The 24,871-nt window shown below is 45.8% G+C and overlaps 1 protein-coding gene across 2 annotated transcripts in view; it reads right to left on the bottom strand.

Moving 5' to 3' along the window:
- DCC (DCC netrin 1 receptor) overlaps positions 1-22,347 on the bottom strand; it is a 572,411-nt gene extending 550,064 nt beyond the window's left edge. For both annotated transcript variants that reach the window (XM_052778515.1, XM_052778516.1), the window contains exon 1: positions 21,970-22,347. In XM_052778515.1, coding sequence (XP_052634475.1) covers positions 21,970-22,060 — 91 coding nt within the window. In that variant the 5' untranslated portion in view covers positions 22,061-22,347. The remainder of the gene's footprint in view (positions 1-21,969) is intronic.
- Between the last annotated feature and the right edge of the window lie 2,524 nt (positions 22,348-24,871).

The following is a 24,871-nucleotide window of genomic DNA, read 5'->3' as shown; positions in this document are numbered from 1 at the left end:
AGCTGAGTACTGGGGTGGGGGAACACCCAGTACCCGTGTCCTTAAGTAGTGGAGTGTCTCATCCATGCCGTTTAGCTAAGGCATAACTTTGCAAGATACAGCAGCAAATACTCGTGAGAAAAGTAAAGTGGGAATAATTACATGCACTTATTTATTATGCACTTGATTTAGTGAAATAAATTACTTCTGTGTTCCAGCTTCAAGGACAATCCTTTTATAAAACAATAACAAAAATGAAAAAAAGCCAAAGCGTTCCAGTAAACTGAGGGACAATGTTCAAAAGCCTCCTTAATCTTTCCATGAACATCAAAATCTCCCATAGACAAGACCCACAGATGCAACCTTCCCTTCCCAAAACAGCCCTCAGACCAACAGAAAATGAAGAGCTGGATCAAGAAATCCACACAAACAAGCGACTGGTATCTGTCCAGCTCAGATATGAGAAACCAAACACTGATTCTCCGTCCAAAACCTGATCCTCTCCCATCCTTGGAAGCAAACCCAAAGCAATTTCTCCTTGAAAAGTTATTAGTTCTGTTTTACCACACGAGCCCCTCAGAGGCACACCGTTGCTTTCCCCAGACCTCTCTATCACACACTAAGGACTTTTTGCTTCTGACCATCAATAAACAGGGAACTTTGGGGAGAATATTCCTGTCAGTGGGAAAATGTTTTTCACGTTTCAAAAGAGCGCAGGTAGATCAGGGTAATAACAGGATTTATGCTGCAGTAAAGCACTGAAAAGCTTCGCAGCTCCCTGCAAGAGCACAAATAATTCAGCCCCTGGGCTGGCCCGGCACTGACGTTAGGAATATGATGCTCATGGTCCTCAACAAAAGGCACATCTGCCCATGCTTGATAAATGCCTATACACTTGACACTGTACTTATTTTCAAGATTTTGGGCTGGATTCAGCTCTTGGATAAACCATACTAACCAACAGTGTCCTCCCTCCCACGGCTGGGGGAGGACAGGAGGATGCGCAGCCAGCTCTCTGGTGAGAAAAATGCCCTTCAGCGACACCAACCCAAGAAGCATTTTCTGCTTCTGGTATTGTGTCCAGTACCGCACACAACATCCACGGTCTTACCTCTGCTCCAAAGGCGCACCCCTGCACACATCCCTACTGCACATCCTTCCCTACCTCTAATCACCAGTGACAGCACCGCTAGAAAAGGCATCCTGATTTTCATTTGCAAAATCTACTGCTTCTCTAGAAATCTTTTCCCTGTATGGACAAACAGGACATAAATGTCAGTCAGTCCTGACTTTTCATCGACTTCAACAGCACAAGGGACTGATCATTAATTCACATCCCACCATCCCCACTCTCCCACAGGACTGGTCATTCCTGGAAGTCATACTCCAAACCTTTTGCTATTTAGTTTGTTATTTAAGCATCAGACATTTGTATGAGCATCCATCAAACATTTGATCTCTGAGCTTGGAGTCACAGCACAGCCCTGAGCTCATCTATCACACCAGTCCAGCATGCATACGGTTGAAGATTCAAAACAGGTCTTTTAAAAAACATCATGTTTTGGCTTCTTGCAGAGGGTGATTAATTTTTAGAACAAAATTTGCATAAAATGTTTTCAATCTATTTGGAATTACCAGAAATTGAAACAAGTGACAAACAGCTTTGAGCTTTTGTTTTCAGCTGGGTGTTAACCAGGAAAACCTCCAACTAACTGAAACCCAAAGTTTCAAGTAAGAAGTTTGAAATATGACTTTAAAGTACTTGAAAGCTCACATATTTTAAGAATCCAACTTACTCTACAGAAAAGAAATACACAGGGGTTATGCATATTTAGAAATCCCATGCTATATGGAGTGCACATACCCATGTGTGCACAATATGTGTGGGGCGGTGGAGAGAAAGGTTCTATCATTGAGATCTCTTAGTAGAGATGTGCAAATAATTGCTTTTTGGGTCAGTGCATGCAAACACAAACGTTAGGTGGGCAAAGATGGTTTTGCACAGAAAGGAAAAAGAAAATCAACAGTGAAATATGCAGACAATGTATTTTTTCCAGTTGAAACTATTTACAAGTTTTCCTTGAATTTGACCTGAAAGTGTATGCCTATGTGCTTTAATGAGTGAAAACAGAAGGGTCCAAGGGACTGTATTTAAGAACGGGGGAGTTACAGTTTCAGTGTAGCTGTCCCCTGGTTATTCTGTTCTGTACAATGCCCACACTGTGTGATGTACATATGCATACTCACACCCATTTCTACCGTATTGACACAAGGGTATCCCTCCTCATTTAGGCAGTGCTCTTCTAACCTGCCTGGCTGCTCCACATATTTCCATTCCATAGGCAGTGTCTTCGTGCTTTGCAATTTGCCTTGTTTCTCACTATTTCACCTCACTTCTCACTTCACTAGCTTCCTATAAATTGGTTCTTTCATGTTAAAAATTACTGCCGTTGCATTTAATTCGGACATACAACTCACTTCTCCAGTTTCTCTCTGGTTTTCTTCTTTATGCAGTTCTTTCCCTTTCTTCTGAGCATCTCGTGCAACAACTCACTTCGAAATAACTGCCCCAGTAAGTTTTTCTGGAAGAGGTTTCACCATCACCTGCTGCCACAATCAGATTATATGGGATCTGCCCAATTAACGCCATCTCAGATAAATGCTGCAGGATTGACCTAATTTCAGAGCTGAAGAAAGATGAATCAAGGAAAAGCGAAACACTTACTGAACCTCCTGCCCACCTCCACAGGGTGGAAGATACTTCTGCTGGCAAATCTATCCCACCAGGGCATATAAAGGCCAACTAAATCCCCCCTTCCTTCTTCTGTGGACTTTTCTGTCCAAGTGCTTTTGGCCTTAAAAGAAATGAAGGGTATATGCAAGAAGAGGTGTTTTACAATAAAATGGAGATCATGTTTATTATTCAGTCTTTGCTGTTCTTACTGTTATTTTTTTCCCCTGGAGAAAAGGAACATAAATACCATGAAAAGTCATCCCGGGGCAGAAACAGTGTAAGCAACTATGCTCCATCCTTCAGAGCCCCAACACGCTCCTGCCTTTCACATAATACAAGAGCCATCAAAGCACTCAAGTCACCAAATGGAGAAGCGGGCTTGACACCAAAACACCCATAGCCTTCCTGCTTTAGTCAGTAACAGAGCAGGGAAGGCTCTGTTCCATTTCCATCCAGCCCAGTTAATCTAAACCGGTGTAAACATCGCGCTTCTTTGGCCCCGTGAGTCCAGCCCTGCACAGGGCACGTCCTCACCGTGTCTGCTGCATGGGGCTTCTGGTCACCCAGACATACGGCTGAGCAAGACAGGGATTAACCAGGTCTGACTGCATTTAATTTCTAATACAAACTGCCCAGTGGGAGCCACAGCAAATCTCCCGTGTGAGGGGGAAGGAAGACATCATTGCTCTTGATTAGAGACAAGAGCTGGCAGAATTTTTTTAGTTTGCTCTGGCTGGCCCTGGACAGGATCATGTTGTCCTGTTTTTTAAGAGTGAAAAACGGCTTGTTTTAAGGATTGTGGCTATTGCTGTTACCACGATTAACTTTCTAACGTTGCACAACAAATGTCTGACTCATCTCGTTACTAAATAAACCACTGGTGGTGGTGGTGGGCCAGCAACAGCAGGAACCAAATCCAGGTCTTCTGCAAAGCAAGAGCTGGAAGCCCGGTTCTGTTCTGAGGCTGATACTACGTTAAAACAGCCCCTTCACGGGACAGAGGAGCACTGCACCGAACGTTGCTGTTCCCTCTCTTCTCCAATACAGACGCATCTGGCAGCAGCCAAAGTTTCGGAGACCGGCTTGGTGTCTCGATTTTGGGTCTCCTTCTGTTACCCAGGAAGCATACAGACATTGCTGCCTCTCCTTGAGCGGCTCTTCATAACCACCTATGGGTCTGAAACACCCCATTTCCCTGGCAGTTTAACCCCTCGGTCACATCTGATCAAAAAAGAGCCTCTGAGCTCAGAACTTCAGATGAAAACAATCTGGACTATGTGGTCTCCACTTAACTTGAGTTCTTTCAAGAAAGTTTGCCAAAGGACTTTTCACCATTCTTGGAAAGATCCCAGGACACCGCGGGGGCTTCACGCCAAGAGAGGATATTTTTCTAGAGGTTTGGTCACAGCAGACATTCGACTGTAGTTTTCCTGTCTTTTGACTTCACAAAATGACAAAATAAAGGAAGAGAAATCTGCAGTTACAGAAGGTGATGTCATGTACCTTTACTCTGATATTGATTGCCCATCTACAGTACTTCACTTTAAAATAATGAGCAACCCAGAAATAGAAACATAACCAATCAATTATTCTGTCCTTCTAATTACTCAAAGCCAAATCTGGTGGAAATGCAGACTTGCACACCAGCTTCTACAGCATAAGAAAGCCCCCTTAGATCCTTATGAGGAAGTGGGAAGACACAGCATTGCAAACTTTACTGCAAAGTAAGCCTGAATCGCAGCCGCCATCCCTGAGCGTCGCACGGGTCGGCTAACCACACACAGGCGCTCATGCAGCTCCCGCGCTCTAAAGGGACATTTACTTAAGCTTTTATACTTGTGCAGGATTTGGGTTGTACAGAATGGGATTTAAGCAAGTGCTTAATTTGTTCACGAACAAGAGAGACTTTGTGTCTTTGTTTCACCTCGCAAGCGTCAGAACTTCAGGTTGTTGAACTACTTCAGAAATTTAAGTGCAAACTGAATGTTAAGTGCTTGAAAACCTAGCCCCGCTGCTGTGCAAACCAAAAGCAATGAGAGTGCCGCTCGGCTGCAACCGTGTTGTCACCCTCACAGTTACAGGACAGTACTATGGGAAAAGATTTTCATCTTAGAGCCATTCCACTGCCAGGACGAACATTAACCAGCATGTCAATATAACACACTAAACCCACCCATCACCAATTTCAATCTGGAAAATACTGAATGTCTACAACCAAACATTCTTGAGAGACAGGCATTTCCATCACAAAATACAGGAGCCAAATTGTGTATGTAAAGCTCAGGCTTAATGCATTACAAATCAATATTTCTCCTTCCCTTCTCCACATTTACCTTCTTTGCTCATATAAAGCCAATCATCTCATGAAACACAGGTGTGAGAAAATTATTCTGATTTCTACAAAAAGTCAGTTGGAACCAAATGCTATCAAATAGAATAAATCCAGTTAGACAGCAGCTGAAATCTCCGCAAATGTCTATCAAGCCTAAAGCCCTGATCCTCATCCCAAATTCAACCTTGGCTGAGATCATTGGCATGACAGGGATTTATCACGGTGCAGAATTTATGCCTCGTGCACCTGATTCCTGTCCCAGCATTTCTATGTGTGTGACCGCTTTGGGTTAAGGTGACTACTGATGTGCAGGAATGGGAAGGAACAACAGATTTTGCTTTTCCAAGGTACTTTTTCCAGCCTGTGCCTAAATCCCGCTCCAACACAGGAAACCTCAAAACATCAACAGCTTTTTTCCTATCACGCAAGCAGCAGCTTTTACGGAGGTCCAGACTTAGAGGTGTAAGGAAAAACATTGAAAGAGATTGCAAAGACAATAAAACTTGTAGAGAAAAAGTTTGGCACATGTATAAAAGCAGAGGGCAGTTTTTCCTTCAAAAGTCAAAGTTTACCTCACAGTAATTTCATCCCACAGCAATTTTCTAATTGTTCATTAAAAACACATTAATTGTATGTAACATGCATAATTTATCGCTGTTTGGAAGTGAAAATAGAAAACCCCAGGGGGCCAAAAGTTGGCATGAAGTCATACTTCTGATTTATCCCTACAAAATCTGTCCTTAGGTACCATTAATTATTACAACTTACAGGAGAAGACATTAAATTTCTACTTTAAAAATTATTTCTAATGAATCCATGCATTGATCATGAATATACAATATTTTAATAAAGCACCACATCTTTCAGTGCAAATGTGTGTATGCTTCTGTTGATTATACTTAGCTCACAAAGTCATATTTTTGCATGAGTGCAAAACCAATATTCAGTAGTCGTAATTCAAAAAAACCCCACCCAGCAACAAAAGAACAGAAAATCCTGCACCATCACGCTACATGGTCTCATGATTACTGTCTCCTATTTTAATGAAGACATAGCACACCACTTTATAGGCTTGATTTACACTATAGATCAAAACTACGTGAAATTTTCTAATTCTCTAAGGGAAGAGGGACATTGCCTCCTCTGTGGCTTTCAACGCACGCTATTACTTCAGTTTACAAAATCAGCATCTGTGTACAGTGGCAAAAGAGTGCTAGGATGTGTTTAATGTAGCATTGAACTTCTGATTCTCAGAAGTCCAAATAACGACTATTTTACCCCTACCAGTAATAACTGAAACCTTCAGTTCAAGTCAAATCTTTCTAGCTTGTTTGTTCAAACAATCTAAAGGAGAAAAGTAATTACCACAGCACTGTGCACTTGCAATTCTTCTTTCTGCTCTTCCAGCAAGCTCGTTTGCTTTTCTAACTATAGTTTACTAAGAACTTGCACCTTCTCTCTTACTGTAGCTATATGTGCGTGCACATACGTTACATACATGTATATGCACATAGGTACACGCCCAGGTATACCTGAGATACAAAAACACACGCAAGTACAGCAATGCACACCCAAACATATCTACTTACATACGTATAAACTCACCATATACAGAATTTAAACCACCTCTATTCATATTCATAGGACTGTATTTCATCCCCCGTCCACAGGTGCACAGCACCCACAGAAGTCATCAGACAGCAAAATGCTGCCCACACACTCAGAAGTGACTGTTGGGCCCCTAACAAATGCCAGGAATTAAAGCAGGATTTTGTCTAATCAGGTGCCTGGGGCGTCACTCCATGAATCTCAGTGGTCGTTCCTGGATAATACCTGTGGAGCTGCTTCACCCTACCAGATTCATTCTCAGAAGAGGAATTAGGGATTTTTGTACATCGTTTGGTCTTACCAGCAAACGAGCATTTTCTGAATCATTACAAGCTGCTTTAAGAGCAACATGGAGCTTCAGCGTATGGCCAACAATAATGCACGTATTTATACAGTAGGCTAAGGAGTATTTTTTATTTTTTTTAAATCTGCTTAAGTGCAGAGTCATCCAAATGTCCATTTATTCTATTAGGTCATGAAGACAACTGGTTCCCTGACACAATAAATACCAGAGTGCTGCACGCTAGGAGTATGAGAAATGGCCGGCAACGTATTCCTTGCAGGATGAGGCCACCTTCCAGGGTTGGGAGCAGCCAAAGACCCCGAATGCCTCCGCTGCCTTTGCTCTACCTCCTGGCCGTCCACCGCTGACCATCCACATCAGTCTGGGACAGCTGCTAACAGCTGGAGAAAGGCAGGGTGGGAGCCAGGGCTGCACGCCCCGCGAGGATATGGGCACCGACAGCTACGACTTGCTCAATATTACTTTTCCTTTCAGTGATGAAGGGAAGAGAGAAAATCTGCGTGTTTATGTTTTAATCATTATACACTGTCTTCATTACGATCCACACTCACTGCTTACCGCAGTAAGATTGGCAGTAAGTCATCTCACTTTAGATGTGGGCAGGAGGGATATTTCCTGGTTCAGCTTGGCAGAACATACATTTCTGTTTATTTTATGTTTAATTTGTTACAAAAAGAATAAAATAAATAAATCGTCTCTTACTATGGGACACTTACAAAGTCTTTCATTAAAAATAAAAGAAAATTCCCTGACTGATTCGCTACATAAAATGAGGAGGGTGTCCTTCTTGAAGCAAACAGGTCACTCTCAGCAGTGTTGCAGGAATGGCTTGAAAACACTGGCAGAGGAAATTGCCTTTTGCTCTTTTCTAACATACAGGAGAGTTTGTAGTCTTTCAGCTCCTTTTCTTTCGCGTGATCTAGTAGACAACGAAGTTTCAAGAGGATCTGCCCTCACCCTCTGATAATAAGCATTTCATTGCCTCTGCTTCCACTTACAGATTCTTGCTTGAGGCATCCAATGCTCCAAGGCAAGCTTTGATAAAAGAGCCTTGCTGTCTGCAGTGCCCCTAATTACAGCAGCTCCGTTTTCTCGTTTGCCCATGCTCTGTGCTCTAGGTAAATGCCACAAAGGTCACTTTGTTAATTCAATACCAAGCCCACATTACAAATCATTTGCACAAGGCGGAAAAAGTCAGTGTCTTATTTAATACTGATGTTAAGGTTTTCTTAATACTATACAGTCATAGAAATGAATTTCAATTACGGAGGAATAAAGTAGGTACCTTGTGAAGGTTAGCATTATCCTGAGATAGACATCAAGGCAGGTCAGACAATTCACCACCTGGAGGTGACTATTTTTCTCCTGAGATTAACATACGTTACTACGCCTTAGACGACAGCCTTCCAGGAATGTGAAGTTAAAAGAGATTATTTCCCACTGGATGTCACTCACGGCGGGGAGGTCCCAGCAGGCAGGGCTCCAATTTGACCAAACACGTCGAAGGAACGATCCCTCCCGCATGGGGCTTTGGATGGGAGGGGACAACCAGGGTCATCAAGCCCACTCCACAGAAGAGCTACACAACAGATACCTACTGCAGAAAGGTCCACAGAGCTTCACCACATGCCACGAACCCCCCAAATACTTGCAGGCACCCTTTTAAAAGACCCCATAAAGACCAGAAACTGTAACTACCAGAGGAGACGTGAGGATACCGATGTCCCTGAATGTTGCACAAGATGCTAGGAAGCCCAGCAGACCCCACTTTACAGGAAAGGGGGGAAAAACAGTCCCTGGCAATCAGACCATTAGGGAAAAATTCCCTTCTGATCCCAAATCCGGCAGCTGTTTTAACTGTGGGTGTACGAGCAGAAGACAGCAGCTAGGCACCTGCAAGGGCTGATGCTAACAGGACCGCAACGGCCCCTTCCTCCACTCTTCCTCCAACCTGCCTCTTTTGTAATCATTTAAGGAGTTTTCTCCCCTAGATAGCAGATGCCGATCCGTTATGTATTTAAGGAAATGCACCAAAAAACTAAAGCCCAAGCATTTAGAGCTGCTGGGCTGGATGCAGAGTCCAGCCTTCACTGGGTTTTGCAGCACACGAGTGCAGTGCTGTCGTGTGCTGTATTGTCCTACTCCTTTCTCCTCCGCTTAAATCGACTTTCTGTCATGATGAACAAAACTACTGCAGGACAAAAAAAAAAAGTACAAAGCAGGATTTACAAGAAGGTAGAAGCAGAGGATGGGATGTGTTCATTAGCTGTAGCCCTTCTAGTCCTGAGAGTTGACAATTAAGTCCTGGGCTGGAAACATTATGGTTACTCCTGGAGTACAAACCGTGAAGCAATAGTTGATATTTGCCCCCAGTTTTGTTGTTTGCCTGTTGACTTGCCACTTTTATTTCGTGCGAGGTTACCGTGCATCTGCTCAGGGAGGCCATTAATGAGCAGAAAAACGACCCTACAAGCAATGCCGAGAAGTCACCTGTTGGCGCTCAAAGGAAAGCAGAGGGGGATTTTTCATCCCCTCTTTAGCTTATTAGGGCTGTGAATGCCAAGAATGTAATTCATGTAGTAACAGAGGGGTGAGGGAAGGCCTTCAGCACTTACCAGCGCTTACCATTTTAAGACTAAGAACCACAAAGAAGGAATATGGTTTCTTCAGTCATAGTTTTGGGAGGGATCTGCCAAACATTTCGGGGAAAATGTTTACCAATTATAATTTCAAATGACCGATTTCTTCCCAGGAGCCAAACAGGCTATTCCTAGGGATGGATTTTGGAAACCATTAGCTGCTCACTTTTTTATATTACAGAGTAATGTATATGCCATCAAGAAATGTTCTACAAAAAATGAGAAACAAATTCAGATAAGTTGCTGACAGATCGTATACTAAGAGGCCAAATTTTCATCATACATTTACTGAATTACCTTTTAAAATCTAATTTATTGTCAGGCTAACTCTAGTCTCATTTAGAGCTTACTAGCGTTAGGATGATCCACATTTTATGACAGCCATACATTACAGTTGTGTCGTACCCTTTTACTACAGGAATCTCAAAGCATTTTACCATCCTTCATAGGTGTTTGCAGTTGTTTGGCCTTAATTGTGATAAGCACCTCCCCATCCTCATTTAACTTCATGGAGAAGCGACAACAGGACGCTTACAAGGCTGTGGCAGCATCACAAAGCAGTTTGGGAAAATGAGATTTTAGAGCTGGTATGATTGAAAACCCAATAGAAAATTAGAGAAAAAACTATTCCTCAAAGGGGACTGGCCTCAGCATCAGGTTTCCTTATGGGAAGGACCACGGGACCTTTAGGTCTAGAGCTCAGCCAAGGAGATGCAGTTGGGATGGAAACCTCTGCATCAGCATTCATTTAGCTGACTGAGAAAACAGGGAAAGTTAACCCCAGCTCCAGGAGTGGCTGGCTGCATTTTTTGATGTTTTTTTAGTCATGCAATGACCCAGATTGACCTTGTATAAAGGTTTACTCACTTCTGACACAACCCATTTACCTACCATATGGGAACAGAACATTTAGTGGCAAAGCCTGGAGCCCAGCACAGGGTGATGCAGGGAAACTCCTGACGATGCAGGAGATGTCAGGAACAATCAGAACTAATGAAATAGTTATTGCTATCAGGTATTTGGCATATTAATGCACAGAGACAGATCTCATTTACTGAGACAGTCTGGCAATGTAAATTATCGGACACTCAAAATACTATCACACTCCACATTTAAGGGCCATTTGAATTGTACTCAGGTAGTTTCACTCATCTGCAATCTGAGGAATGTGTTAATAAATACAGGACTGAATCACACCATTGATTTGTAAGTGGAATTTCCCATTAAAACCTGTCAAGAGTATTACTTAAAAAAAAATTAATGGTATAATATAGCCCAGGGTTTTGCTACAACATACTCCTGACGGTATAGCTCTCTGAGTCTCATGGATGATGGATAATCTTGTTTGTTCTGTATTGTCATTGTAGTATCTTTCTTTTGCACTTCTGCTGCAGCCAGAGGTCTCGCTGCCACCAGTAGTAGCTGGTGTCCCTCTCTGGTGGGCAGCAAATTAAACAACCAAGCAAGAGTCTACACCTTTCTTTCCACCTCCCTGAGGAGCAATGTTTCATTCGTATGGCCAGTATCTCCAACTCAGCAAAAAAATGGAAATCCACCACTCTGATACTGCAACTTTGGACTCTGCTCCCATTTCTCTCTGTTTGGATTTGAGCTCGTTCTCCCAAGTCTCATGGGTTTGGTGTCTTTTGGAAAGCTAGCTAGTTTTGTAGTTATCGACAGATGCACTTGTCATTCCTGGGATGTTCTGCGAGCTCTGATGTGAAAAGGAGTAATGTTGAGTAACAATACGACACCAACAGCCCAGACTTGGCACACACAGGCATGCCCCCTGTGATTTCTTTGTCGACGGCCTCACTCCACAGTACTTCAAGAATTTGTGATAAAGACAGATTAAGTTTATGTAAGGAGCATCGGGAGGGTGCGGGGGGGGGAGAGCCAGAGTATTATTTTATTGCATGTTTGAGATGAAAACCATTTCATACTTGATTCACAAAAAACAATTTGCAATGAAGCAACGGTGCCAAGGGATTTGGGTGGCTCCAAGCCAGCGTGCCCATTTAAGTAGGAAACCTCCCCTCGGTCAGGATCGGAAAATTTGCTCATTAAGAGAGTCATGGCACTGCCCCATTTGTGAGTGGTTGGTTGAGCACAAAGCATTACTCACAACCTTGAGTAGCCACTGTCCTTGCGATGATATCATTTTCCATTGATTGTAATTGAGTTCTATCAATGATGTAATTCAATTAGACACAAATCAAGAGATAACTAATACTTTTAATAACATAACACCAGCTTCTGACAAATTCCCTACGCAGATGGAAAAGCTTGATAGAGTTACTGGTAACAGAATATCCCCCTCTGGAGAGATGTTAACAACCCTTTTAATATCAATACACCTGCTATAGCAAAGCTATTTGGTTGCAGAGAATCAGCGTCTATGTGAGCATATAACGAATGCAAATGATCAACAACAAATTGTGTTAGGAGGACTTCGTTGATGTGAAGGTATCTCCACAGAAGTCAGTGAAGATTTATTCAGGTTAAGAATCTGGCCTAATGTATTGAAACGACCTTTCTCTCTCTTTTTATAATTGTTCAAATCATTAAAATTTGATGGATTAAAAAAAATCTGATTTATTCTCCATTACTGTGAGCTTAGAGAATTGTGTGGGCAGTATGGAAATACAGCTGTTTACCCAGTTTTCTCCTGAATCTTTCATCCAGATGACCTTTATTGCAGATTAATGGAAACAACAAATGAATAACGTTTGCATGAGCGGGAGATCACAGCAAACTGCCACATGTAACAGTCTCCACCAGAACTGAATATATTTCTTGTAACACGCACCTGCTATTGCAAAGCACAGTTGTTTTAATTTCCACAAACTATCTCCTTACTTTTAATGTCAAAAACAATTAGCACCAGAAAACTAAAAACATAAAACCATATGATTTTTGCAGAAAGCACTGCACGTACAACACCCTCAGTCCTACAGCACTTTAAAACCTTGTGCATTAATACCTTTTTCTAAGTGTCCTTATACGGCTGGTTTGCTAAATGTCCTATCAACACTTGGACCGTGGGAGCTATCAGCCCCTTTTGGTGTCTCTGTCACAGGCACAGAAAATTTCTACATTTATAAATCTCTGTGGACACTGAAAAAAGCCATTCTGACACTATCCAGTGGTATGAAACTGTCTGTTTTGCATCCTCCTAATCATGAATGGTAAAACAAGAGCTGTCAGGTTAATTTAATTTTTTAACTCGCCTCACACTGTTCTTCACACAGGAGGACACGGTTTTTATTATGTCCAGGGAAAATAAAAATGTCCAGAGCCCCCCTAAATAAATACATAAAAATCCCAGTGTCCTTTTTAACAGCAAAGTCTAAATCTAAGACCATGAACTACTTTCATATGTATGACAGACTCCTCTTCAATAATTCATCTAAACCTTTTCAATCTTCTGAGCAGAAAACCATGTAGGAAGCTTCCTTCCAAAGCAGAATGGGGGATTGTGGGCCTTTTTGCCAAATTTATAAATAACGTTTAGGAAATAAGGATAACCAATCACACCAACAGCATGTTCAGCAGCATCTATAATACAACAAAGGAGGGATGAACTAGGAAAAAGGATTTTCACTTTGGATAAGAGAAACACAAGCGCCATAACATTTGGAAAATGAGTACAAAATTTACAGAATTTGATGAATATGGGGAAAACCCCACATCACTGCAACCACATGAAGTATATATATATATATACACACACACATGAAATGCCATCTACACCCACCTCCTAAAATACACACCCCCTTCTGCTGGACCACCCTCCTCCATGGCCCTCGCTCAGGCCGTTCTGCGGGTGGTTCAGCACAAACTCCAGACAAAACCATGATTACTAATTACAGTCCTACAGCAAAGTTGCATCGGTCCTTCCCTGGCATCTGACACAAGCGCCTGCCACCAAGACAACAACAATCAAAACCTCAACGTGAGCAAGAAAACGCACTGCTGCTTCAGCAGTCAACAGTTTGGTGCATTTGGGTCTCACCACGACCACAGTCTGTTGAGTGTCTTCAGCACCAGGGAAGAGGAGAGGGAAAGTTTCAAGGGGTATTTTCCTCTTCTTCTTCTTCTGATCATCAGAAGGCAGAGAAGGGAAAAAAAAAAGGAAGGGAATACAGACAAAGACCCCTCAGAGCCTTTTGAAATATCTGTCTTCTTCCCCTGATGCTTCTAAAAGGAAACAAAGAATGAATATTGTGGATAGAAACTCCAAAGAATGCTTTTAAAATGCTTTTTAGTCTTTGGCTGGTGAGAGGAAGAGTGTCAGAGAGAGACTCAGGTGGAAGGGGGTTCATGCATGAACTCTGCACCAAACGAGCCCTTTTGGGTAGCTGTGGGCTAAGGATGAAGCACCCAACTCTGCTCGGTACCTGCTGTCAGCCCCAAGATAGCCCACTCCTTGCTCATAAGTCGACACCACTCCTAGGAAAGCAACCTTTAGCTTTTAATTGCAACGCTTTGGAGAGTCCTGCCTTTAGAAAGAAACACTTTATGCAATTATATCAATTGACCTTGTCCAGAGCTGTCATGTTTCGTCTAATTACTGCTCTCTGAGCTTGACAGCCAGACAGAAATGCCCACCAGTTTAGCTGTAGGTCACACCGCTAACATAGGCATGAGCCCCTGGACACTTTCTGAACCAAGATTTCTCAAATTTGCTGAACCAGATTTGGCTGCTGGGCACTTTTATGTTCCTCCTCAAAATACACTCCAAGAAAAAGGGACGAGGAACCTGGACTAAGCCTCTAAAAAAAATATTTATGAGGTCGGTGTTCAGCTATGCCAACAGCAACCGCCTCTGGCTCACCGGGATTGCTCCTGCCAGCAGCACAGCTATCGGCGCGGGATGGGCCAGGGACGGGCGCAGGCTTCGGCTGCGCGGGCAGCAGCACAGGCAGATCAGGCTGCCTGGCCCTTCAGGGCAGCACCGGAGCATCCATCCAGCACCAATCTGTTTAGCTTGTCAGAAAGGATATGAAGATGTGCCTTCACTGTACTTCATACCTTCTCAGGGAGAATTCACTGTTAATTTAGTGGGGCAGGAAAGGCGCAGCAAGAACCAGTGGCAAGAAACTGGAGCCAAGCAAATTCAAATGAGAAGCAAAGGAAAAACAAGCAAGCCAACAGCAACCCAGTGCATGCAATTAGCTATGCCAAGAGAGAACGTTCTCCAGCCCATCACAGCGCTGCAAGGTAAATAGGTGAAGTTACATGGATTGTCCATACGCAGAACGGACTAAATAAGCAAATGATTCCTCTTTCAGTGACATCATCTGCTCCCATCCTGGCCGCAAGATCTCAAGTACATGCACAAGTGTATCATATACAGGGCTCAAGTGAGGACTTCTCCTTAGGTGCTTTGCCTGGAGACTCACATCTGTGACCAGCCAGGCAGAGAATACAAACATTGTGCTGCTATTTTTTATGACAATCTCTCTCTACTGAGTGTACCCCAGAGCAAGCAGGGAACTAAAATAATAGTTAGCTTTAGACCAATAATCTCTCTATTTTCTTAATCTTTCGTTGTAGAAGCTACCCATATCCAAGAGTAACCTTGCTGCTACTTCTACCAAACCAGCCTGCACTTGCAATGCTGCACCGAGATTTGATAGAGCATCAGGCAACTGTGGAGATGGCAGAAGGTATGCGGGTGGGAGTAAACAAAAACTTGAGAAATAGGAGACAAGAACGGAGCTATGATACTGAAGAGAAAAAAGGGAAAGCAATAAGCAAAGGCAACGTGGAAATAGAGAAATGTAGCTCCTCACCTGTGCAAGACACAGTCCCCGTCAGCACACCTGAAGCCCCCATTGACTGACAGGGTATACAGAACCAGGTTGTGAAACTATTATTTTATATAAATGATAAAAATACGAACTAGGAGACTGTCGTTCATTGTGGAGCTCTTCTGGTGATTGAAGAGCTGACCTTAGCTCAGCTAATCTACAGAGCCTCTCAAAAGAGTCATAACCCTGCAATTTATAAAGCTCTCCATCCACTCCCCAACGAGCAGCCTCAGCTCCCACGGTACATCCTCATCCCACGGTACGTTTATATCGTGCAAGCACCACCTTCGTGATTTGGATAAATTCTGCATTTCGTAACACAGTGCCACAGTAAGCGCCCAACTACCCTACCCTCTCCAACTAAAACAAATGTTGTCATAAACACCTGCACTGGTAGTTGGGGGTGTTTCATTGTCCAGGAAGCTATGTGCACAGAACAGGAGCTTTTCTGTGTAATTTCCAGTATCTTTACACTTTATCTATTTTTGTCACCCTTTGTTCTTGCTGTAAGACCCCAGAGGAGAGCAACAGTATTTGTTTCGATGAGTCAAACTTCTCAGCTGGTCCAGACCTGTTTCCCAAAACAGGTGGAAATTGGTATCAAAGCTTTGGAAATGACAAAGCTGGTGTTTGTTCACCTTCTGCTTCCAAGCTGGGAGGGGAGGCACCTTGTGAGCCCTCCAGCCCAGGAGAATGTGACCATGGGCTGGGCCCGCATCTTCAATCCAGTGAATCTGATTGTTCATAAAGCACCGTAAAAGTAAACAAAATCACCAAAACATCAGTAGCCTTCCTGTTTTAAGCTCTACTTCGCAGGGCAAGAGATACCCAGTTTTCAGGCCAGTAACGTGATTTCCAATGAGATACTATTCCTTCAGCTTCCCTGTTTGACAACCAGTATTTTGCTGAAACTTCGGGCAGCAATTTAGAGTAGTTTTCAATGTATTTTGAATACTTCAGAGCATTTATAAAATTACAGCACATATTGGCATTACCATCGACAAATGACTGCCATCAACTGAGACAGAAATTGAGACATTTAACTGTGCATTTATCGTGCCTCTCTGAGAATTCAGTTTCCTTTATAGTTCAGACATCTCCAAACTCTCGAGCAAGATGTTCTGTCATTAGCCCAATTTAGCTGTAGCCTTTCACATCAAAGCTGAAATTGAGAAACGTTGTCAGAAAGAAACAATTCTGCTAGGTTTACAATTATCTGATGTGTTATCTTTCAGGAATAATATACTCTATTTTACCAGTGAATTTACTGTCAGAAATCAGGAGATACACTTCACTTTCAGTCATCGCTTTCCATAGTTTGATAAGTTTTCCTTACAGGAGGCTGTGCAGAAGACCCAAAGGAGCAGATCTCAAATGCCCGAGGCTCTCCACCAGTATTAAAAATAAGATTCCCCAGCATCAAGCATCCTTTATCTTGCAGAGGAGACCACTGTTGCTTTTCAACAGCAGAAGCGGTCAAAGAGACTGTGAAGTTTATAGAAGGGGATGGGGAGGAGGAGATAAGTAATGGACACGTGAAGTAGATTTATTTCCCAAGGACCAGAACCAGTAACAATTTAAGCCATCCCCACAACAAACATTTGAGAAGAAATTCTCGAAAGTGAGCATCAGAAACATTCACCAGGGAGCCAGACAGAAAATGGCATAAACACGGGTACTGAAGCCAGTTCCCTGCAAACCACCTGAGGCCAGCTCTGCCTGGGGCACAACCTCACAGTTCCGACGAGGAACGCTGTGGTACCTTTTGGCAGATGAATTTTAAGGCCGGCATGGAGAAAGGAATTCACTTGGGCAAATTAAAAGTAAGGGTGTTCGGAGACCTGGGGAATAGCAAGCAGCACCTGGTGGCGGATGCCTTCCAGAGGAGCGGGGATTGCTCTGCACCCTGCAGACCCGGGTGCTGCCTCCCGAGCCGATGCCCTCGCTCCCGGGCAGGAGCACCTCTGTCCAGCCCAGGGCACCATGGCTGCGGTAAGAGGGATCTAAGGAAAACGAGGACAGGGCCAGCGTGTTTACTTTGGATTCCAATGGAAATACAAAAATTTAGGTCAATGTTTCACCCAAGGGATAATTTTAACAGAGCAAGTGATTTTTTTTGCCTTCAGTTAATTAATCATGAAAGCCTCAGTGGAATTTATCAGTATACTTTTTATTCAGGCAAGGCCAACATTTTAAGAAATTTCCATCTATTTGTATTACAACAAAGAGACTGGCTGCACTGACTCACGCTGTTACAGATCTGCATTTCAGCAGAAGGGAAAATTAAGCATGTAAAAAAGTGGTCCCTTCTTTGAGCGTCAGCTTCTTTCACAACCGCTTTGTTCAATGCACAAAGTGACTAACTTCTGTAAATTGCATCAATCGAGGGATTTGCAACAGCAAACCTGAGGTGAGAAACCTACCTGTTGGCTCGTGTGTAGCCTTCGGGTCTGAGTGTCCCTACACCTGCACAGTGGCACAGCTAAGCCTTCTCTTAGGCTAGCATAGAAGGGAAACAGAGAGGCGAGCTTTAGTCCGGTAAGATGTTAAAATACCAGGAAAGGGCAAACTTCTTTCACAGCTTACTCACATTAGCACATTTGCTGAAGTCTCTGCAACAACCTGTTCGACCAAAAATGGAGGTGCAAACCCATTGCAGAGTTTTGTCCTTGCAACTGGACATGCCATGCAAGCAGGCGCATTGGAAACACTCAACTCTGTAGCATTATTTTATCTCATAAAAATAACACTTAAAAAATCAGTACTGGCCCTCTAAAGGACATCTGGTGGAAAATCCGTGCGCTGAGCATCTGATGAATGACTCTGAAAGAATTATTTTAGCTGTCATGTCACCGGATTGACAGCAGTCTCCCATTAGAAGAGGCCAACCCAGGCGTCACAGGCAACACATGCTTCAGGGGCCGAGCTCAGGCAGAACCCAGATTATTGCAGGATGGTGTTAAACAACAGTCTACTGGGAAATACCAGCCCACATACAGCACCAGTCTTTTGCCAGTCAAAACGTGAGACAGGACGGGGATGCAAAACAAGGCGCTCTGCTTCCCTGGCAGCAGCGTGAAAGCCTGGCTGGGCTGAGAGAAGGCAGCACTTGCTCCTCCATCTCCATCCAGGCCGCTCCAGGAAAACGCAAACAGCCAGGTCAGTGCACTAGCTCTGAAATTAAGCTCGGTCAGATGACATGAAGAACTCACCTGGATTGCAAGTTGCGTCTGGAGCAAGCAGTCCCACAGGTTTTCTTCTCTAAGTTTGACAAGCATAGATGTTTTTATTAATCATTTTGATCCTGGAAGCCCTCACTGCGGACCACGATCCTGCTGTGAAACTGCACAGAAAAGCCCTTACAGTCCTGCCCCAAAGACCTTACTGTCCCCCAGTGTAAAACAGGCAAAGATGGGTTCAGACAAACAAGAGAAACACAAGCAGAATATCCTGAGAGCACTGTCATGTCTTGGGCCCCGGAATAGATCTTTCACACTAAGTTTTGTGTTAGGAAGGACAAGGGAGTAGCAGTCAGGGATAAATGAACCCAGTGTGAAATCTGGTCATCATTACACTTGGCATAATTTCATTGAAAACAAACTTTCCAGACTGTGTATCCAAAGCCAGCACTGGTCCTGTATCCATATGGACGTGGAGAAGGGGGGACTGAGGACAAAAAGACCTAAAACAGGAAGAGCTGAATACAAAAATATTCAACAAACTATAGAAAGAAGAAAACTACTCAAATGTAAATTGCTCATCCTCAACCAAGCTCATTTCCATTTTTAAAAATACGCTCGCGAACGCACGGAGGTTACCCCACTCCTATAATACATGTGGTGGCTCACAAGGCTCATAACACAGAGGGCAACTGCAGCGCATGTGAAATGGATGCTGTGACAGGTCACTGGTGATTTATACTGCACCACTCACAGAAGTGATTGCCATAGTACCCAGACATCGCTGGGCTCTGACATGCTGCACTAACACTAAATTTCTCACCAAGATCTAGTGGGAGTCAAAGACACCAAACACAGAAGCCATTCACAAAAAACCTTTGAGATTGAGTTAAATTCCCACCTACAGATTAAAAAAAAAGGGAAGGCATTTTGTGATTACTTTAATACATGGAAAGGACAAGCCATACAGCACCATAACGACCAAACGCTACGTAATTTACATCTGCCTTTATCAGGAACACGTTTTCCACGGTCTCTTTCCAAAATGGCAAACACTGCCCATCATCTGTTCTTCCGTCCACTTATGCACGTTTTTAACCAGGAAGAGTCTGATGTTGCGCTTTACTTTTTGTCTCATCCCCCAAAACGTTTTGCCCCTCACACACAATGGCAAACGACAGGCGCGGGACTTGACTCCGGCGCAGAAGCAGCGTGTCCCTGCCCGCACGTGGATGCGCCGCTGCCCTTTGGTACCAAAGTTTTGAACGCACCCCTGCACGCCCACGGCAGCTCTGGGCTTTGGGCAGGGAGCAAGAGAGGAGCCGGCCCCATTGTGCAGCATCTCCAGGAGCCCTTTGTTAGCAGTGCTCGCCGCCCGCCCGTGCCCTGCTGCGCGGGGACCGTGCCAGGCACAGCGTGCTGCCCGTACCTCCTGCCTGCACCTCCTGCCCACAGCGCGCCAGCTCGCCGGTGGGGTGGAAAAGCCACGGTGAGCGAGCAGAGGCTGCAGCCTTACCCGAAAGGGGCAAGACCCGCTTTATTCGGTTTTGTCGGCTGACTTGGGATGGCGACAGGGGTGCTCAGGAAAGCACAAACTCACGACTGCCCCCGGGGCTGCGACGCTGGGAAAACTTTGCCCATTTGCAGCTTGTGAAGCGCAGCGCAAGGAATTGGGTGCAACGCAAAGATGCCACCTTCAAAATCAGTGCAATAAACACCTGTGTATCGTAGACGGGGCGTGAAACGCACAGCCAACACGGGCTGCTGGAAAACAGCCTGTTTCTTCCGTGTACCACAAAACAATACCGATGCTGTGGGAGCAGTGGGCTTGCAGCACGTTTGGCCCCTGACACAGCACACGGTTTCCTTCGCTCCTCAGGCGCTCACGCACAGAGGCTCTCGCTCCATCCCCTCCTTTGGCAGCAAAGCAGCCTGCGAGTCAATCATCTTTCACGAAGGAGGATCACTGCCATGTCTCCCAGCCTTTAAGATGGAAAGGCAAGAGAGACACCTATTCGTTATCCTGCTCCCACTGCCCGGGTCCCACCTTCCACGCAAGTAATTGCAGAGGACAATGCTGGGGACACACATGCACAAACGCGCATACACGCGCATGCAAAATAATCCTCCTGGTTTGGCAGAGAAGCATCTTCCAGTTTACTTGCTAACTCCCCAAAATCAGGACAATCAAAAGATACCCCCGTTTGTCTAAAGGAAGCACCACCTCCGTGGGCGATTGCCATTTGCATACAGCTGATATAACCTGAGCTTTGCCAGAAGACACTGAGGATCTTTTCGCAAAACGCTTCATATGCAGCACTTTCCCCATCACAAAAACCTGCTTTAGTGCTGGTGTGCGTGGTGTGGGGAGTTGGTTCCCATTGTTCCTCTGTTGGTGCTGCGAAAGCAGTGTGCACAGACGTGTGCTCAGATCCCTTTTTGTATTTTCCAGACTCCCCCTTCCCAAGGTTTCTGCTACTGAAGTGTTCCTCCCTTCCTTTTGGAGAAAATTAAATGAGCGCTAGAGAATACTATTGCCTTGCACGCATCTCCCTCCACCATGCACTCACACCCCGAGCCTGCTGCAAATCAAAGCTGCACTTTCTTAGTTCCTAACACTTCTTGGCTCACGCTCCCATTTCTCTTTTCTTTCTTTTTGAATAAGAGATCTGTGTACCGCCGAGCCCTTCTCTACCTCCCGCACAAGTAGCCCCGGAGCATCGCTGTGTCAGTCCCCTCCGTTCCTCCCCTACCCCAGTTCCACACACAACTGGCTTTGCCATTTTTAATTAGAAAACGTGCCTGCCAAGTGCGGTGAGAGAGGTGCAGCCCCAAAGAATCGCAGCCTCATAGAGTTGGAAGAGGCTTTGCAGATAACCGCGTTTTCTGCCTTGCTAACTCATCTGCTGCTTTTATTCCTTTACCCAGTGAAGGCAACCCCTTCCCTCGGCTTCAGCACACAGACCCCAAAAGCTATAGGCGAATATATGCAATCGCAAGCGGGATCAGGTGCAAAAGAGAAGGGGAACTAACCCTACCGCCGCCATGGCACACACGCTTACACACCTATTATGCCACCTCCTGCCACATTTCTCCTTTATTTTCCACGGATTTCCTTCTTTCCAGTGCTGCCCTTTCTCTCCAAGGCTGCGCAAGGCGCTTCTAACCCCGCTTCCCCCTTCCCATCTGTGGGAAGTGATGCAAAAGCTCACGCTGGCGAGCACCACGGACAACAAAACCCCCCGAAAAACCAAATCGTGCTTGCAGAGGGTGAGAAAAGTCCATTAGCACAAGAGAAAGGGGCACATTGCTTTGGGATGCAGAGAAAAATCACCCTCGCCCCGGAGCGCAAAGGGAAATAAGGCAGAGCTGACTTACCGGAGACTCGAGGATGCAGGCTCGCCAGCGTAAACCCGAAGAGGAGAAAAGCCAGCTTTGGTACCCAAACACATCCAAGACTATTCTCCATATTTCAACACACACCTACGGATTCGGGTGCCGGGCACCAGCAGCAACCACACATGCACGCACAGCCCCTTCTGCCTCCTCCTCGCCGGGGCTTTTTTTTTTCGGTCCCTGCTGACAGGGATCAGCCAAGGGGGAAGGGGTGCGGAGGGAGGAAAAAAAGTTGCATTCAGTCCAGGAGGCTCCGAGGCTCCCGAGCGTGCGGGGAACTAACTCAAGGAGACGGGGAAGGATGGGGAAGGGTCCTCCCACCGCTGGAAAACCATACAGAGGAAAATCCTGCCCCAAAAAAAAAAAAAAAAAAAAAAAAAAAAAAAGCCGTCCGGCGTGCATCAAAAGAGTCGCGGCGGCTCCATGTCCAACGCCGTGCAAAGTAAAAAAAAAAAAAAAAGAAAGAAATAATAAAAAAAGACAATAAAAATTGGGGGGGGTGAGGGGGGGAAGCCCGGGTGCACGCGTAGAAAAAACCCCAAAAAACCCCCCAAAACCCCCCCAAAAACCAAACCCGAACACCGGGAGCGGTGCAACCCGGGGAGCGTGCGGCTCTGCCTCCTTTGCCGGCAGGCGCGGGGCAACGCCGCAAGCAGCCGCCGGCGGAGAAGGGGCTGCGGCGCCGTCTCACTTGTTACGGCCGCTGCCGCCCGCAGCCTTGCGAGCCCGGACGTGCAGCCGCGGCGGCCGTAGGGGCGGGGGGGCGGCGGCGGGAGGCGGCGGCGGCGGCGGGAGGACGGGCCGGGCCGCGCCGAGGCAGCGGCGGCCGCGGCGGCAGCGCCCCCGGCGGGGAGCGGCGGCGCCCTCTGGGGGCCGCTCGGGGAACGGCCGGCGGCCGCTGCCGCCCGGTCCCGCTTCTGCCGCGGTTGCGCCTGTACCGGTAAGGTGGGAATTCTGCTTCTCGGCTTGCCTTTTTTTTGTTTGTTTGTTTCTCGGTCTCCCCCACGCAGCAGGAGCCTTTTTTTGCTCCCGCTCGTCGCCCGTGGGGTGTCCTCGGCTTCCTCCAAACAGGTCCAGCCGCGGCAGGTGGGTTCTCACAGGTCTTCCGCAGGAGAGCGCGAACGCTCGGGTGAAAGAAACCCGCACGGTTCTTCCCAGCACGGAGAACTGTTCTGAACGAGGAAGACGGGACTCTCCCAGACATCTCATTTTGCAGTTGAGAAAAAAAACAAATTATCTAAAGAGGAGAGTGTCAGAAAGCAAAAACCAAGAGACCGTAGGCTCGGACCACACAAGTCAGCCCTGAGAAGATCCCGCGGCTCAGCATCGGCACCAACGCTTCCAAAGCAACAAATACCAGGGCTCGGGATGTGGGGTCCGGAGCACCTGTATTTAACCTTAGGGGGTGGCTGAATGGCAGCCAAAATACAGCGCTGGATACACATGGTGTAACCCAGAAAATCCATAATTTGGGGTGAAACGCTAAGAAAAAGGGATTGAGCACTTCCAATTGCAATCCAAGCAGCGAGTGAGCCGGATCTAAGAGGGTAAATTGCTGTTTAGGAGCTCTGGGGCTGTTTCAGGATAACCTGTCGCAGTTCCCAAGTGCTGAACGCTCGGGAGTCGGGTGCTGAGACCCCGTGCAGCCCCGCAGCAGCCCCAGTCGCCGGCTGTCAGGGTTGAGAGCGTGCTGCGGCATCGCTGGACGTGCTTGCACGTGAAGGCGGGATGGAGGGCATTTCATCATCCCGGGCCACGGCCAGGCTGCCTTCTCCTGCCAGAGAAAGAGCGCGTAGCCATGGTGGTGGCACTGGCTGTGTCTTCTCTTGAGCGTGAATTGTGGATGAGTGAGAATCAACAGCTCCAACATTTACATAAAGTGCACCTCAGGGGAAACGGGATTCAAATCCCAGGAAGAAGTCTGCAGCTCGGATGTTTTTCTTCTGGGATTCTGACTTTCAGCATGACTTTATGCAAGAATAACTTAAAATAATCAGCAAACCAATATGCTCTGCCTACAATCGTTGCTTTGGCTTAATTAGAGCGTGTCATGCCTTAGGTCAAACTGTGGTCTCCGCAGCAGCAAAAGCATTGCCAGCAGCCGAGGAACCCCAACCTTGTACAGCTTACTTGGCCGCTCTCCACCCGCTCTTCCTGGAAGCGGAACATACCAAGCTGCCACACGCATTTCAGTAACTTTTTGGCTGCTGGAAAAAGCACATGTTGGGTAGGAAATGACAGCCGAGGAGCTCAGACAACTAATTGACCGAGGTAATTTCCACCGGTCAGGCACAAGTCTTCTAGAAACGCCTTCACTACCTGCCTATAGACTTCTGCACGTGGGGCGTTTCTCTCTAGAAATTACCCAGACTTCAAGGCAAGGGCCCTGCGGAAGGCACCCTGCCACCCTATTCCTCACAACGGACTGACCTTGCTCCACCACCTTCACCGTCCCCTGCTCTCAAGGGCACTCCCGTTGCCATCCCCAGGAGCTTTCACCCACCAAATCCTCTGCTCTGGCTTTGCGAGACATCCCTTTCTGCAAAGACTACTTCTGGCGCTTGTTGCTGTTTGTCTGCAACTTGCTTCTGCCGTTCTCTGGTTTTCCTCATATTTTGGTCTTCTCTTTTTCCTCCCTTCGTCTGTGACCTGCCTTATCTCTGTTTTCAGTAGCACCATCGCTCCTTCTGCATGTGAACCAAAATTATAGCCCGAGTGTTCAACACAGCTCTCGCAATGCTGACCTCCTTACTGGTGGTCGGACACCCCCGTGCTCTGGACTCCCACAGATGCACAAAGGGATTCTCTCTGAACAGTCTTGCTTCATCTTCTATTCTCAATAAGTATTCTGCAATGTGAGATAACTGCACAAGAAGTTGCACCC

This window comes from Harpia harpyja, chromosome Z (genome assembly GCF_026419915.1).
Source record: "Harpia harpyja isolate bHarHar1 chromosome Z, bHarHar1 primary haplotype, whole genome shotgun sequence".
NCBI lineage: Eukaryota > Metazoa > Chordata > Aves > Accipitriformes > Accipitridae > Harpia > Harpia harpyja.
Note: the sequence above shows the minus strand (reverse complement) of the source record. Positions and strands in the feature narration are given on the sequence as shown.